General features: G+C 46.5%; 1 protein-coding gene across 2 annotated transcripts in view; it reads right to left on the bottom strand.

The window, feature by feature from the left end:
* Positions 1-12320, bottom strand: part of LOC115193607 (testican-2) — a 104204-nt gene that overhangs the window by 67738 nt on the left and 24146 nt on the right. The window contains exons 2-3 of one of the 2 annotated variants that reach the window (XM_029752422.1): positions 4690-4698; positions 4141-4189 (exon numbers count right to left, since the gene is read on the bottom strand). In XM_029752422.1, coding sequence (XP_029608282.1) covers positions 4141-4189; positions 4690-4698 — 58 coding nt within the window. The remainder of the gene's footprint in view (positions 1-4140; positions 4190-4689; positions 4699-12320) is intronic. The other variant, XM_029752423.1, reaches the window with a different exon arrangement.

Genomic DNA, 12320 nt, shown 5'->3' with positions numbered 1-12320 from the left:
GGATTTTTGGTGGCCTTCCTAAACCAGGATTCAGACACGGCTAGGACATCCGGGTTGGCAGAGTGTGCTAAAGCAGTGAGTAAAACAAACTTAGGGAGGAGGCTTCTAATGTTAACATGCATGAAACCAAGGATTTTACGGTTACAGAAGTCAACAAATGAGAGCGCCTGGGGAATGGGAGTGTAGCTAGGTGCTGCAGGGCCTGGATTAGCCTCTACAACACCAGAGGAACAGAGGAGGAGTAGGATAAGGGTACGGCTAAAGGCTATAAGAACTGGTCGTCTAGTGCGTTTGGAACAGAGAGTAAAAGGAGCAGGTTTCTGGGCGCGGAAGAATAGATTCAAGGCTAATGTACAGACAAGGGTATGGTTAGGATGTGATACAGTGGAGGTAAACCTAGGCATTGAGTGACGATGGAGAGGGTTTTGTCTCGAGAAATATCATTTAGACCAGGTGAGGTCACCGCATGTGTGGGAGGTGAAACAAAAGGGCTAGCTAAGGCATATTGTGCAGGGATGGAGGATCTACAGTGAAATAAGACAATAATCACTAACCAAAACAGCAATGGACAAGACATATTGACATTAGGGAGAGGCATGCATTGCCGAGTGATCATAGGGATCAGTGGGAAACTAGGCGAGCTTGGAGACACGGCGATTCAGACAGATAGCGGGCCAGGGCTAGCAGAAGGTCCTTAGGGGGACGTCGCGACGGAAGAAGTTTGTTGTAGCTCCCTCGGACAGTTACGCCAGCAGACCAGTCATGTTGGATTGGCAGGGCTCCGTGTAGGTAGTAAAAGGGTCCAGGCCAGTTGGTAAAATAGGTATTGTAGCCCAAGAAATTGGCTGATGGTCCTCTTCAGCTAACAGTCCGATATGCTCTAGAAAGCTAGCGGGCCGTGGCTAGCAGATGGGCCTTCAGGGGACGTCGCGATGGAGGAGCCTGTTGAAACCCCTCGGGCGGATTACGTCGGTAGACCAGTCGTGGTGGAATCGGCAGGGCTCCATGTCGGCAGTAAAGGGGGTCCAGGCCAATTGGCAAAATATGTATTGTAGTCCAAGGAGTGGCTGATGGACCTCTTCAGCTAGTCGGGAGATGGGCCTAGCACGAGGCTAGTTCCAGGCTCACTGGTGCTTGCTCTGGAACAGAGACGTTAGCCAGGGGGTACCCACTCGGATAGCAGCTAGCTAGCTGCGATGATCCAGGTGTAAAGGTTCAGAGCTTGCGGGTAGGAATCCGGAGATATGGAGAGAAAGAAGTAGATATGTTCTGGGTGGAATCTCGCTGTGTAGACTGGCAGGAGTTGTCCGGGCTAAAGGTTATCTGATGACCGCTAGCTGACTACTAGCTAGTTTGCTGGCTAGCTTCTGTTGGGGGTTCCGGTTCTAAAGTATAGAAAATAGCAGATCCATACCACATTGGGTGAGACAGGTTGCAGGAGAGTATTGTTGAAAACTGAGGTTAGAATATAAAAAATATATACGAAATATATACGAAGGAGTAAAAAAGATATATACACGGGACACGACAAGACAAAGACAAAGATGTCTGAACTGCTACGCCATCTTGGAATGTGTCGGAGCGCCTTTAAACAGGTCAACATTCACAAGGCCGCAGGGCCAGACGGATTACCAGGACGTGTACTGCGAGCATGCGCTAACCAACTGGCAAGGGTCTTCACTGATATTTTCAACCTCTCCCTGTTCAGGTCTGTAATACCAACATGTTTTAAGCAGACCATCATAGTCCCTGTGCCAAGAACACTAAGGTAACCTGCCTAAATGGCTACCGACCTGTAGCACTCACGTCTGTAGACATGAAGTGCTTTGAAAGGCTTGTCATGGCTCACATCAACAACAATTATCCAGAAACCCTAGACCCCACTCCTATTTGCATACTGTCCTAACAGATCCACAGATGATGCAATCTCTATTGCACTCCACACTGCCCTTTCCCACCTGGACAAAAGGAACTATGTGAGAATGCTATTCATTGACTACAGCTCAGCGTTCAACACCATAGTGCCCTCAAAGCTCATCAATAAGCTAAGGACCTTGGGACCTAAACACCTCCCTCTGCTACTGGATCCTGGACTTCCTGACGGGCCGTCCCCAGGTGGTAAGGGTAGGTAACAACACGTCTGCCATGCTGATCCTCAACACAGGGGCCCCTCAGGGGTGCGTGCTCAGTCCCCTCCTGTACTCCCTGTTCACTCATGACTGCATGGCCAGGCACGACTCCAACGCCATCATTAAGTTTGCCGATGAGACAACAGTGGTAGGCCTGATCACCGACAACAACGAGACAGCCTGTAGGAAGGAGGTCAGAGACCTGGCCTTGTGGTGGCAGGACAACAACCTCTCCCTCAACGTGATCAAGACAAAGCCCCCATCAAGCCCCATTCTCATCGACGGGGCTGTAGTGGAGCAGGTTGAGAGCTTCAAGTTCCTTGGTGTCCACATCACAACAAACTAATATGGTCCAAGCACACCAAGACGTCGTGAAGAGGGCACGACAAAACCTATTTCCCCCTCAGGAGACTGAAAAGATTTGGCATGGGTCCTCAGATCCTCAAAGGATCTACAGCTGCACCATCGAAAGCATCCTGACTGGTTGCATTACTGCTTGGTATGGCAAATGCTCGGCCTCCGACCGCAAGGCACTACAGAGGATAGTGCGTACGGTCCAGAGGGTAGTGTGAGAGAGAGAGAGAGAGAGAGAGAGAGAGGAGATCAGTTCTATTAAAGTTGAGAGCTCCAACAATTCCAACAGCATTGTTTGATATTTCAATTATTGACAATTTATAAATACAATGCCACAAAATGGACTCCAGCAGAAAACACAGTAGTAGAGAGTATAATCTCTCCCTCCCCCTCATCCCCTCTCTCCCCCTCTCTCCAGACCTCTACAGGAAGTCATAATTACATGCTAATTAAGCTAGGAGAGATATAGCAGTACTAATGGACTCAGCCATTCCATTCCCACACTTTATTTGAGCTGCAAATCAAGACACAATGGTCATGGACACAACTTCAAGCTTGTGTCCAAATGGAACTATTTTTCATATACAGTTTACTATAATTGACCAGGGCCCGTAAGGCCTCTGGTCAAAGGTAGTTGCACCTTTATAGGGAATAGGGTTCCATTGGGATGCAGCCTGGATGTCATGACTCCATCGGCCTGTGGCTCAATTAAAGACAGAGAAGAGGAGAGCAGAGAAGAGAAGACAGGCTAGGCTACTCAATGTTGATTGGTAGTTGGTCGACAGCAGAGCTCAGAACCTCCTCAGGGAGAAGATAACAGTCAGACGGCTGCTGTTACAGCGAGCTAACATCTCTAACATCACTTGACGTTTCACTGAGGCCACGTGTGTACAGCATCTGACCTAGAATACAAATGGGATTGTAAACAAACATGTAGCTTGCCTTGTCTAATACACCAGTGTAGTGTGTGATACCCTCAGTTGTGCGCCTTTTGGTTCCCTTTTTATGCGACCTGGGCTGAAGCACGTCTGGGTGCACTCTCATTCTAATGGACATTATTGTGTCTGATAAACCCAGTGATCGGCAACCCCTGATTCCAGGCATGGCACTGATCCCTGCGATGTTTGCCGACCTGTCCCTCAGATGGATGGCTAGCTAGCCTATACTGATTTAGTCAGCTGTCAAGAGCTCCGGTTTTTGTTTTCTCTAAGAATGTTTTATCGATCAACTCACCACGATGAAATTGAGGTAAATATAATGGATAACATGATCACTCTCAGGTATTTCTCAAAAGTGGTGGGTGCTGAATCTTCGTAAGTAAAGTCCATAGTAAATGACATGGCCAGCACAGCAGATTTAATCTGATCATCCTGTTGCAGAATACCTTTTTTTGCAATGTAGCAAATGTAAAAATTGAAGTGTATTCCAGGTTTAAAAGGCTTCTGAAGTTTGTAATTTCCACTTTGAAATTTCAGACTTTATTTTCCTTTAAGAAAATGTATCCAACCCTTACAAAAATGTCCACTGTTTATAATCCACATTTCCTGCTGCTGCAGGATTATTTTCCTGCTGTAGCAAACTGGCTCAAATGAAGATCCTACACCAGTACAATAGATGTATAATATACAGTATGTTAAAGAACTGAGAGGGATCTTACTTTCATTAGAGCCTCCCTGATTCTCATCCCAGGTCCTCACATAGTCATCCTGCAGAGACAGAGAGATCCAGGTTAACCCATAGCAAAAGAAGCATCATGATTAACTGAGTGAGTGAGTCACTGGTTGCGTCCAAATTGCACCCTATTCCCTATGTAGTGCACTACTTACCCTATATGCTCTGGTTAAAAGTAGTGCACTATATAGGACTGAAGCGCCGTTTGTGGAACATATGGCATCAGGGGGAGCGGTCTTTCAATTGTATAAGTTACTTTTTATTCTTAATTAGAACATAATCATTCTCATTAAAATGGACAAAGAGGAGAGAGAGGGAGAGAGAGGGAGAGAGAGAGAGGGAGAGAGAGATGTATATGAAAGAGAGAGAGGGAGAGAGATGTATATGACAGAGAGAGGGAGGTCAGGGTGGGTGGGTAGAGAGAGTGTAAATGGCAATAAAGTGAGAGACAGAGACACAATGAAAGTGAGTTACAAGCATTCAAAAAAGACAAAAAAAAGGGATGGGTAGAATATAGATGAAGAAATAAACTGACCTCTACTTCCTGGTAGAACGAGAGCCAGAGGAAAAGAAGAAAAGAGAGGGATAGTTAGAGGATAAGAATGTGTAACATCAGATATACTGAGGTGTATTCATCAACATTTATCACCATCTTCAATATACAGCGTCTCTTGGTCTCCACAGAGACACAATGAATAGCAACGAGCTTTAGCTAGCAGTGAATTAACATATAATTGATTATGCAATAACAACAAAAAAACAAAACATAAGATTGTTTTATGCTCATAAATGGAATGCATAGCAGAAAAAAAGTAAAAGTCATATTTCCTCAGTACCAATAGAGGTAAAGGGCATATTTCCCCAGTACCAATATAGGTAAAGGGCACATTTCCCCAGTACCAATAGAGGTAAAGGGCATATTTCCCCAGTACCAATAGAGGTAAAGGTCATATTTCCCCAGTACCAATAGAGGTAAAGGGCACATTCCCCAGTACCCAATAGAGGTAAAGGGCACATTTCCCCAGTACCAATAGAGGTAAAGGGTCATATAGATAGCATACATTTACATTGTGATATCGTCCCTGTATTGGGTTTGGTTGTGATATTCTCTATAGCAAACCCCAAAGAAATGAAGCATACTGACTAGGCCTATCGCTTGCTCTCAAAACAGTAAATAGCCATTTAGAGAAAATATACGGTCTGCCTCCTTAGCAATGGTATCTCCGTAGGATATACATCACCATAAACACTTACTGTACTGGAAGAGGGGGTGCCAAAAAGCTCTCTGGAGGAAACAATAAAGCATGACACACTCATAAAGGCATCCTGGGGTCTCTGCTCTCTCTCTCTTATCGCTCTGCTCTCTCTCTCTTATCGCTTCTGCTCTCTCGTCTCTTATCGCTCTGCCGTCTCTCTTATCGCTCTGCTCTCTCTCTCTTATCGCTCTGCTCTCTCTCTCTTATCGCTCTGCTCTGTCTCTCTTATCGCTCTGCTCTCTCTCTCTTATCGCTCTGCTCTCTCTCTCTTATCGCTCTGCTCTCTCTCTCTTATCGCTCTGCTCTCTCTCTCTTATCGCTTCTGCTCTCTCTCTCTTATCGCTCTGCTCTCTCTCTCTTATCGCTCTGCTCTCTCTCCTCTCTCTACATCCAAAGTGGCCTGTTTTCATGGAGGTAAATATTTTATGCACATTTTCCCCACCAGTGGTGTGTTTCCACCAAACTGACTTGTTGCAGATAAAATCAGGGTGTGATGACGGTAGTGCACACAAAATGTACTTTTTGCTGACGTTTTCATGTACCGAATAATCTACAGTTCAATGTGTTCCCATCGCATTTTCAACTCTACAGAGTTGAATGTCATTTCAATCCAAAGATTTGATGTGATCACGTTGAATCAACGTGGAAAACAGATTGGATTTGTAAAAAGTCATCAACCTAAGGGAACTTCGTATTTTTTCTCCTAAATCCAATGATAGGGAAACATGTTTGGTTGATTTCACATTAGTTGACAACTGAACTAAAATGTAAATCAAAACTAGACGTTGAACTTACAGTATTTCCCAATTGTTTACACACTAAAATTGGAACTTGAAACACAAATCACCGAAACCTGAAACTCATGTACCAAATCACTAAACCAAGTCTGCAAAATTGCAGCACAATTCCTGCTTTACACTCAGTTTTCAATTCTATAATCACACTTCTTGCAAAACACTACACACAGTTCTCGACATTAGGCATAACATTCACAATTAAAATCTCTTTAGTCCCTTTGGAAAGCAATGCCAATCACAATGCCAAGCTCTATACACCAATTGGCAACACCCACTCCCCACAGGTGTAAACACTAGTTGCTGAATTGTTCACTTAGAAATCAGAGTTTTAGCACTATAAAAGGCCACAGATGAGCTCTCCTATTTTGGAGGAAAATGGAAGTCAATGGTGAAGCAAGAGTTAGAGAAGGAGTGAGAGTAAGAAGAGGAGGAGGAGGAGGAGGATGAGGAGGAGGAAGAAGAGGAAGGACAGTTGTCTCAGATGAGATCAGGGCCACATTGGTTGACCATGTGCTCAAGCATGGGTTGAGTATGAGGGAGGCTGGGCAGAGAGTTAGGTAGAAGACACCGGCTGTTCACACCAGAACAGGAGACCGCTATTGTGAACATGGTGGTGGCAAACAATACCATTAGACTACGAGAAATCCAGAACCACATAATTGCAAGCAACACAATATTCAATGACATTCACCAGGTGGGACTGTGTATTACAGCACAACCAAATCCAGATGAAACAGGTCTACAGGGTGCCATTTGAGCAAAACTCAGAGAAGGTTAAAGAACATGTCACGTCCTGACCAGTATAAGGGGTTATTTGTTATTGTAGTTTGGTCAGGGCGTGGCAGGGGTGTGTTTGTTTTGTGTTATCGGGGTTTTTGGGTATGGTTCTATGTTTTTGTATTTCTATGTTTTTCTTTGTTGTGTATTTCTTTGTGTCAGCCTGGTATGGCTGTCAATCAGGAACAGCTGTACATCGTTGTTGCTGATTGGGAGTCATACTTAGGTAGCCCTTTTTTCACCTGTCTTTTGTGGGAAGTTGTTTTTGCATAGCTGTGTTTAGCCGGCAATATTGTGCATTTGTTCGTATTCTTGTTTTGTTGTTAAGTGTTCAATAAAAGTTCAAATGAGCACTCAACCCGCTGCGCCTTGGTCGAATCCTTACGACACCCGTTACAGAACTTCCCACCACCAACGGACCAAGCAGCGGGGTAAGGAGCTGGAGAGGAGCTATCGGGAGTCGTGGACCTGGAAGGAAATTCTGGACGGGGCTGGGGTGGGGTGATGCGCACGGCGTCGAGGCCAAGCATCCACAGGCCGGTGTGCTCGGTGCCAGCGTTCCGCATTTGCCGGGGGGAAGCGGGCACCCAGCCAGTACGGGTGGTGCCAGTCCTGAGCTCGAGACCGCCAGTGCGCCTTCACGGCCCAGTGTATCCTGTGCCCACACCTCGCACTAGCCTTGGGGTGCGTGTCTCCAGTCTGGTACCTCCACTACCAGCACCACGCACCAGGCCTCCAGTGCGTCAGCCCAGTCCAGCTCGTCCTGCTCCTGCTCCTTGCACTAGCCCTGTGGTGCGTGTCCCTAGTCTGGCACTTCCTAAGCCAGCCTCACGCATCAGGTCTTCAGTGCGCAGTCCCCGTGTAGAGCTTCCGGCAACAGTGCCTCGTCCAGAGCGTCCGGCGACAGTGCCCCGTCCAGAGCGTCCGGCGACAGTGCCCCGTCCAGAGCGTCCGGCGACAGTGCCCCGTCCAGAGCGTCCGGCGACAGTGCCCCGTCCAGAGCGTCCGGCGACAGTGCCCCGTCCAGAGCTTCCGGCGACAGTGCCCCGTCCAGAGCTTCCGGCGACAGTGCCCCGTAGAGAGACGGCCCACAGTCCGGAACCGAGAGAGACGGCCCACAGTCCGGAACCGAGAGAGATGGCCCACAGTCCGACGCAGCCAGAGTCGCCTTCCAGTCCGACGCAGCCAGAGTCGCCCTCCAGTCCGACGCAGCCAGAGTCGCCCTCCAGTCCGACGCAGCCAGAGTCGCCCTCCAGTCCGACGCAGCCAGAGTCGCCCTCCAGTCCGACGCAGCCAGAGTCGCCCTCCAGTCCGACGCAGCCAGAGTCGCCCTCCAGTCCGACGCAGCCAGAGTTGCCCGTTGCGAGGGTCCCCAGTCTGGGGTCGACGGAGAGGGACCTCGCTCTAGAGGCAACACTGAAGTGGGGTGAGCCAGTGGTGGAGCGGGGTCTGCGTCCCGCTCCTGAGCCACCTCCATAAAGGGGAGTATTGGGAAGGGGGGATGTTGCAGAAGAACCGTCGGTGACGGTGGCCACCCTCCCTTCCCTTCCCTGTAGTTTTGGGATTTTTTTGTTGTGGGTTATTGTTTTGCTAGTTTTTTTTCAGGTGCATCCGGGGTCTGCACCTTTGGGGAGGGGTACTGTCACGTCCTGACCAGTATAAAGGGTTATTGTAGTTTGGTCAGGGCGTGGCAGGGGTGTGTTTGTTTTGTGTTATCGGGGTTGTTGGGTATGGTTCTATGTTGTGTATTTCTTTGTGTCAGCCTGGTATGGCTCTCAATCAGGAACAGCTGTACATCGTTGTTGCTGATTGGGAGTCATACTTAGGTAGCCCTTTTTTCACCTGTCTTTTGTGGGAAGTTGTTTTTGCATAGCTGTGTTTAGCCTGCAATACTGTGCGTTCGTTCGTTTTGTTGTTAAGTGTTCAATAAAAGTTAAAATGAGCACTCAACCCACTGCGCCTTGGTCGAATCCTTACGACACCCGTTACAGAACAGCGCTATGAATATGTCCCAAATAAGTACTATACTGTGAATTTACTATCATATCAGCACTGTATAGACACATTACAGTTCTGTAATCCAGTGTATTGTGCCTTACCATATTGACTGCTCTCGGTCTATGTCACATGTTGTCTGTTTCAGAGAGTCTTGGGCTGGATGTCGCTGCAATTCAGCACGCTTATATTTACATCGATGAGGCTGGCTTCAACCTAGCCAAAAGAAGGGGATTGGGATGGAACATTATTGGCCATTGTGAATGTCCCTGGACAGCGTGGAGGGAATATCACCATGTGCGCAGCCGTTAGCCAACAAGGTGTCCTCCATCACCATGCCAACCTTGGTCCCTACAACACCGCCCTTCTCATCACATTCCTGGACACACTACATGGCATCCTCATTCTAGCCGAGCAGTGGGGTGGACCAGAGCAGCCAAGGTATGTTGTCATCTGGGACAACGTGAGTTTCCACCGGGCTGCTCTGGTCTGCAACTGGTCATCGACCACCCACAATTCATTGTTCTATACCTCCCACCATATTCCCCATTCCTAAACCCAAATTTTTTTCGGCATGGCGATGGAAGGTGTATGACCGCCATCCCCTAGCACGCATGCCTCTTCTCCAGGCAATGGAGGATGCATGTGGTGAAGTTGATGTGGGGGCTTTCAGCGGCTGGATCCGTCACTCCAGAAGATTCTTTCCCCGCTGTTTAGCCAGGGAGAACATGGCTTGTGATGTAGATGAGGTGCTGTGGCCAGACCAAAATAGGAGGCAGGATGCAGCCTAATGTCTTTTTTCTTACATTTTGCATGTGTTTTTGTCATTATGGGTTTAGAGTTTTGAAAGAATGAGCCGCTTTCATTTTTTTTGTACAGAAAACCCTTTATCTTACTGAATGTTTTTCCTAGTTTTCTCCTGTTGGGTATGGAAAGTGTTACATACAAAACACAAGTGTTAAAAATACTGCATTTTGGAAATAAATGACAATGTTTTTGTTACTGTGTTGCATTTGTGTGTATATTTATGTATATTTCAGTAGGTATACATTACTGTAACAGTCTTTTACAACCGGCTACAGTGTAACACTGAAAATGCATAAACCTACTGATGGGATATTCATAGTAGTGTTTTGTGTTGAGCACATCATAAACCTACTGATGGGATATTCATAGTAGTGTTTTGTGTTGAGCACATCATAAACCTACTGATGGGATATTCATAGTAGTGTTTTGTGTTGAGCACATCATAAACCTACTGATGGGATATTCATAGTAGTGTTTTGTGTTGAGCACATCAGTGAGTTGTTGGTTGGTAGAAAGATCTCTTCATATGATGCATGTGTGCTTCATTTTGATGCAAAAAAATAACATTTTGGAAAGAGAGAAGCTTTTGCTAGAGATTTGTAGAGGTTTGTGGTTTAGAGTTCTGGGAAAATGTCCCAAAGATTCAGCAAATGTGTGTAAACAATTGTGGAAAACTGTAAGTCTGTGCCCAGTGGGAAGAGTGTGTGTGTCAGAGTTTCCAGGCCGACCATTAATCGGATGCCTCCGATGTTCCTGTTATTGATGATGAAGCTCTTGCATTATTTAACAGTGTGTGTCGAGGTGGAACTCGTTTTCTAAACTGCACAGCGTAGCAAGGTGACTTTGAAGTCTAATTGCAGTTTGTGGCAACTAGTCAATGTCAAAAGGCTGAAAGAAGGTCACGATATCCCAAATCATTCTGTTATGCAAATGCCTGCCAATCCTCAAGGATGCATATGCATTTACATGTTAGTCCTTTAGCAGACGCTCTTATCCAGAGAGACTTACAGTTAGTGAGTGGATACATTTTGTACTTTTTCTTACTGCATGCATGTAGCTAACACAAAAGACCTCAAACCCAATTGACAAATATCCAGTCGTATCACAATCATACGTCTGTTAAAAGTGGGATATAGTAAAAATTACGAACTACGTCACATACTATATGTGCAGATATATGCACCAGATCATTGCTTTCTCTCTCGCTCTGCTGTGTGTGCATCTTGCTAGCGGTCAATGAAATGGCGAGGGGCTAAAGCGTCATTGGCTAGAACTCAAATTGTTCGGGGGCTGGCTAACGTGGGGGAAAATTGAGGGAAAATGGAGCCACACAGATTACAGTTGCTTTCAACCGTTGCTAATTGAGGTAAGACATGAATTCAGATCATAGATTATGCATGTATGAACTACACATTGACACATCCAGCCCAAAACGGGAGGTTTAAAAAATACTTAGTAGTCGCCAAAGTTCCGTGGCATGTCTGCTTAACTTGGGCTGTCTCAGTATCTGAAATGGCAGACAGCTCCCCCCCTGCTGTGTATTCACCCTGACTGACAGTATAATCCCTCATATCACTGGGACGAGACTCAGTCTGTATGTGTGGATGTGGTCATGTGCACATGCTTGTCTGTGAATGACGGGTATTTCTAAGTCAACGTCAGCTGTCACATGCTGTATCCTGTTCAGTTGTCCCAAAGAAAACACTGGGGATGGGGTGGATCACAAAAGCAAAACAGAAGGTAGTGGGACATGCACCTCAGATGACTATCTATGCATGCATGACTATCCATACACAATACCATGTGTAGACGAGGAAGGAGCAAATATCCGTATCGTATCAGAGCAACACTAATCTCATAGGGAAAGGCTATATGAACACCTTCACTCCTGACATTACTCAGTGACTGACTTCAGTATCAGTATGCGTATCTGTTCCCTGCAGGAATTGAACCCACAACCATGGGGTTGCCAGCATCACACTCTTACCACTTGAGTCTACAACCACTCATCATGAAAGGGTAAAAATGGGGGATGTTTTTTTACAGAAGCTATTGCCCTCTGCGATGACAGAGGGAGGAAGATAAAGTGAGTTCTGCTGTGCCTCTCTGCTTCTGAGTAAATTCAGTTCCGCCCTGCTGCATCACACTACCTGCTGGGCAGCTCTCATTTGGCCTGGCATCCAACTGCTGATTTTAGCCTGTGTAAAACTCTGCAGTCTGCACTGTCCTCATTTCTAGTGTTCTCTCAGTCTCCGTTTCATTCTCTATATGTTTGGCTCTCAGTTTCTCTCCTCAGTCTTCTTCTCTCTCCCTCTGTTTATCTCACTTTCTTTTTCTTTCCACTGCCTCATATCTTCCCTCTTATCTCATCCCCTTTCACCTCTCTTCCATCCTCCTCTCTCCAGTCTTCTCTCATCCAACATGTTGTGTTATGGCGCAGTGCGTGTGTTATGGCGCAGTGCGTGTGTTATGGCGCAGTGCGTGTGTTATGGCGCAGTGTGTTGTGTTATGACGCAGTGCGTGTGTTATGGCGC

Source organism: Salmo trutta, chromosome 5 (genome assembly GCF_901001165.1).
Source record: "Salmo trutta chromosome 5, fSalTru1.1, whole genome shotgun sequence".
In the NCBI taxonomy this organism is placed as follows: Eukaryota; Metazoa; Chordata; class Actinopteri; order Salmoniformes; family Salmonidae; genus Salmo; species Salmo trutta.
The sequence above is the reverse complement of the archived record's forward strand: the minus strand, read 5'-3'. Positions and strand labels throughout refer to the sequence as shown.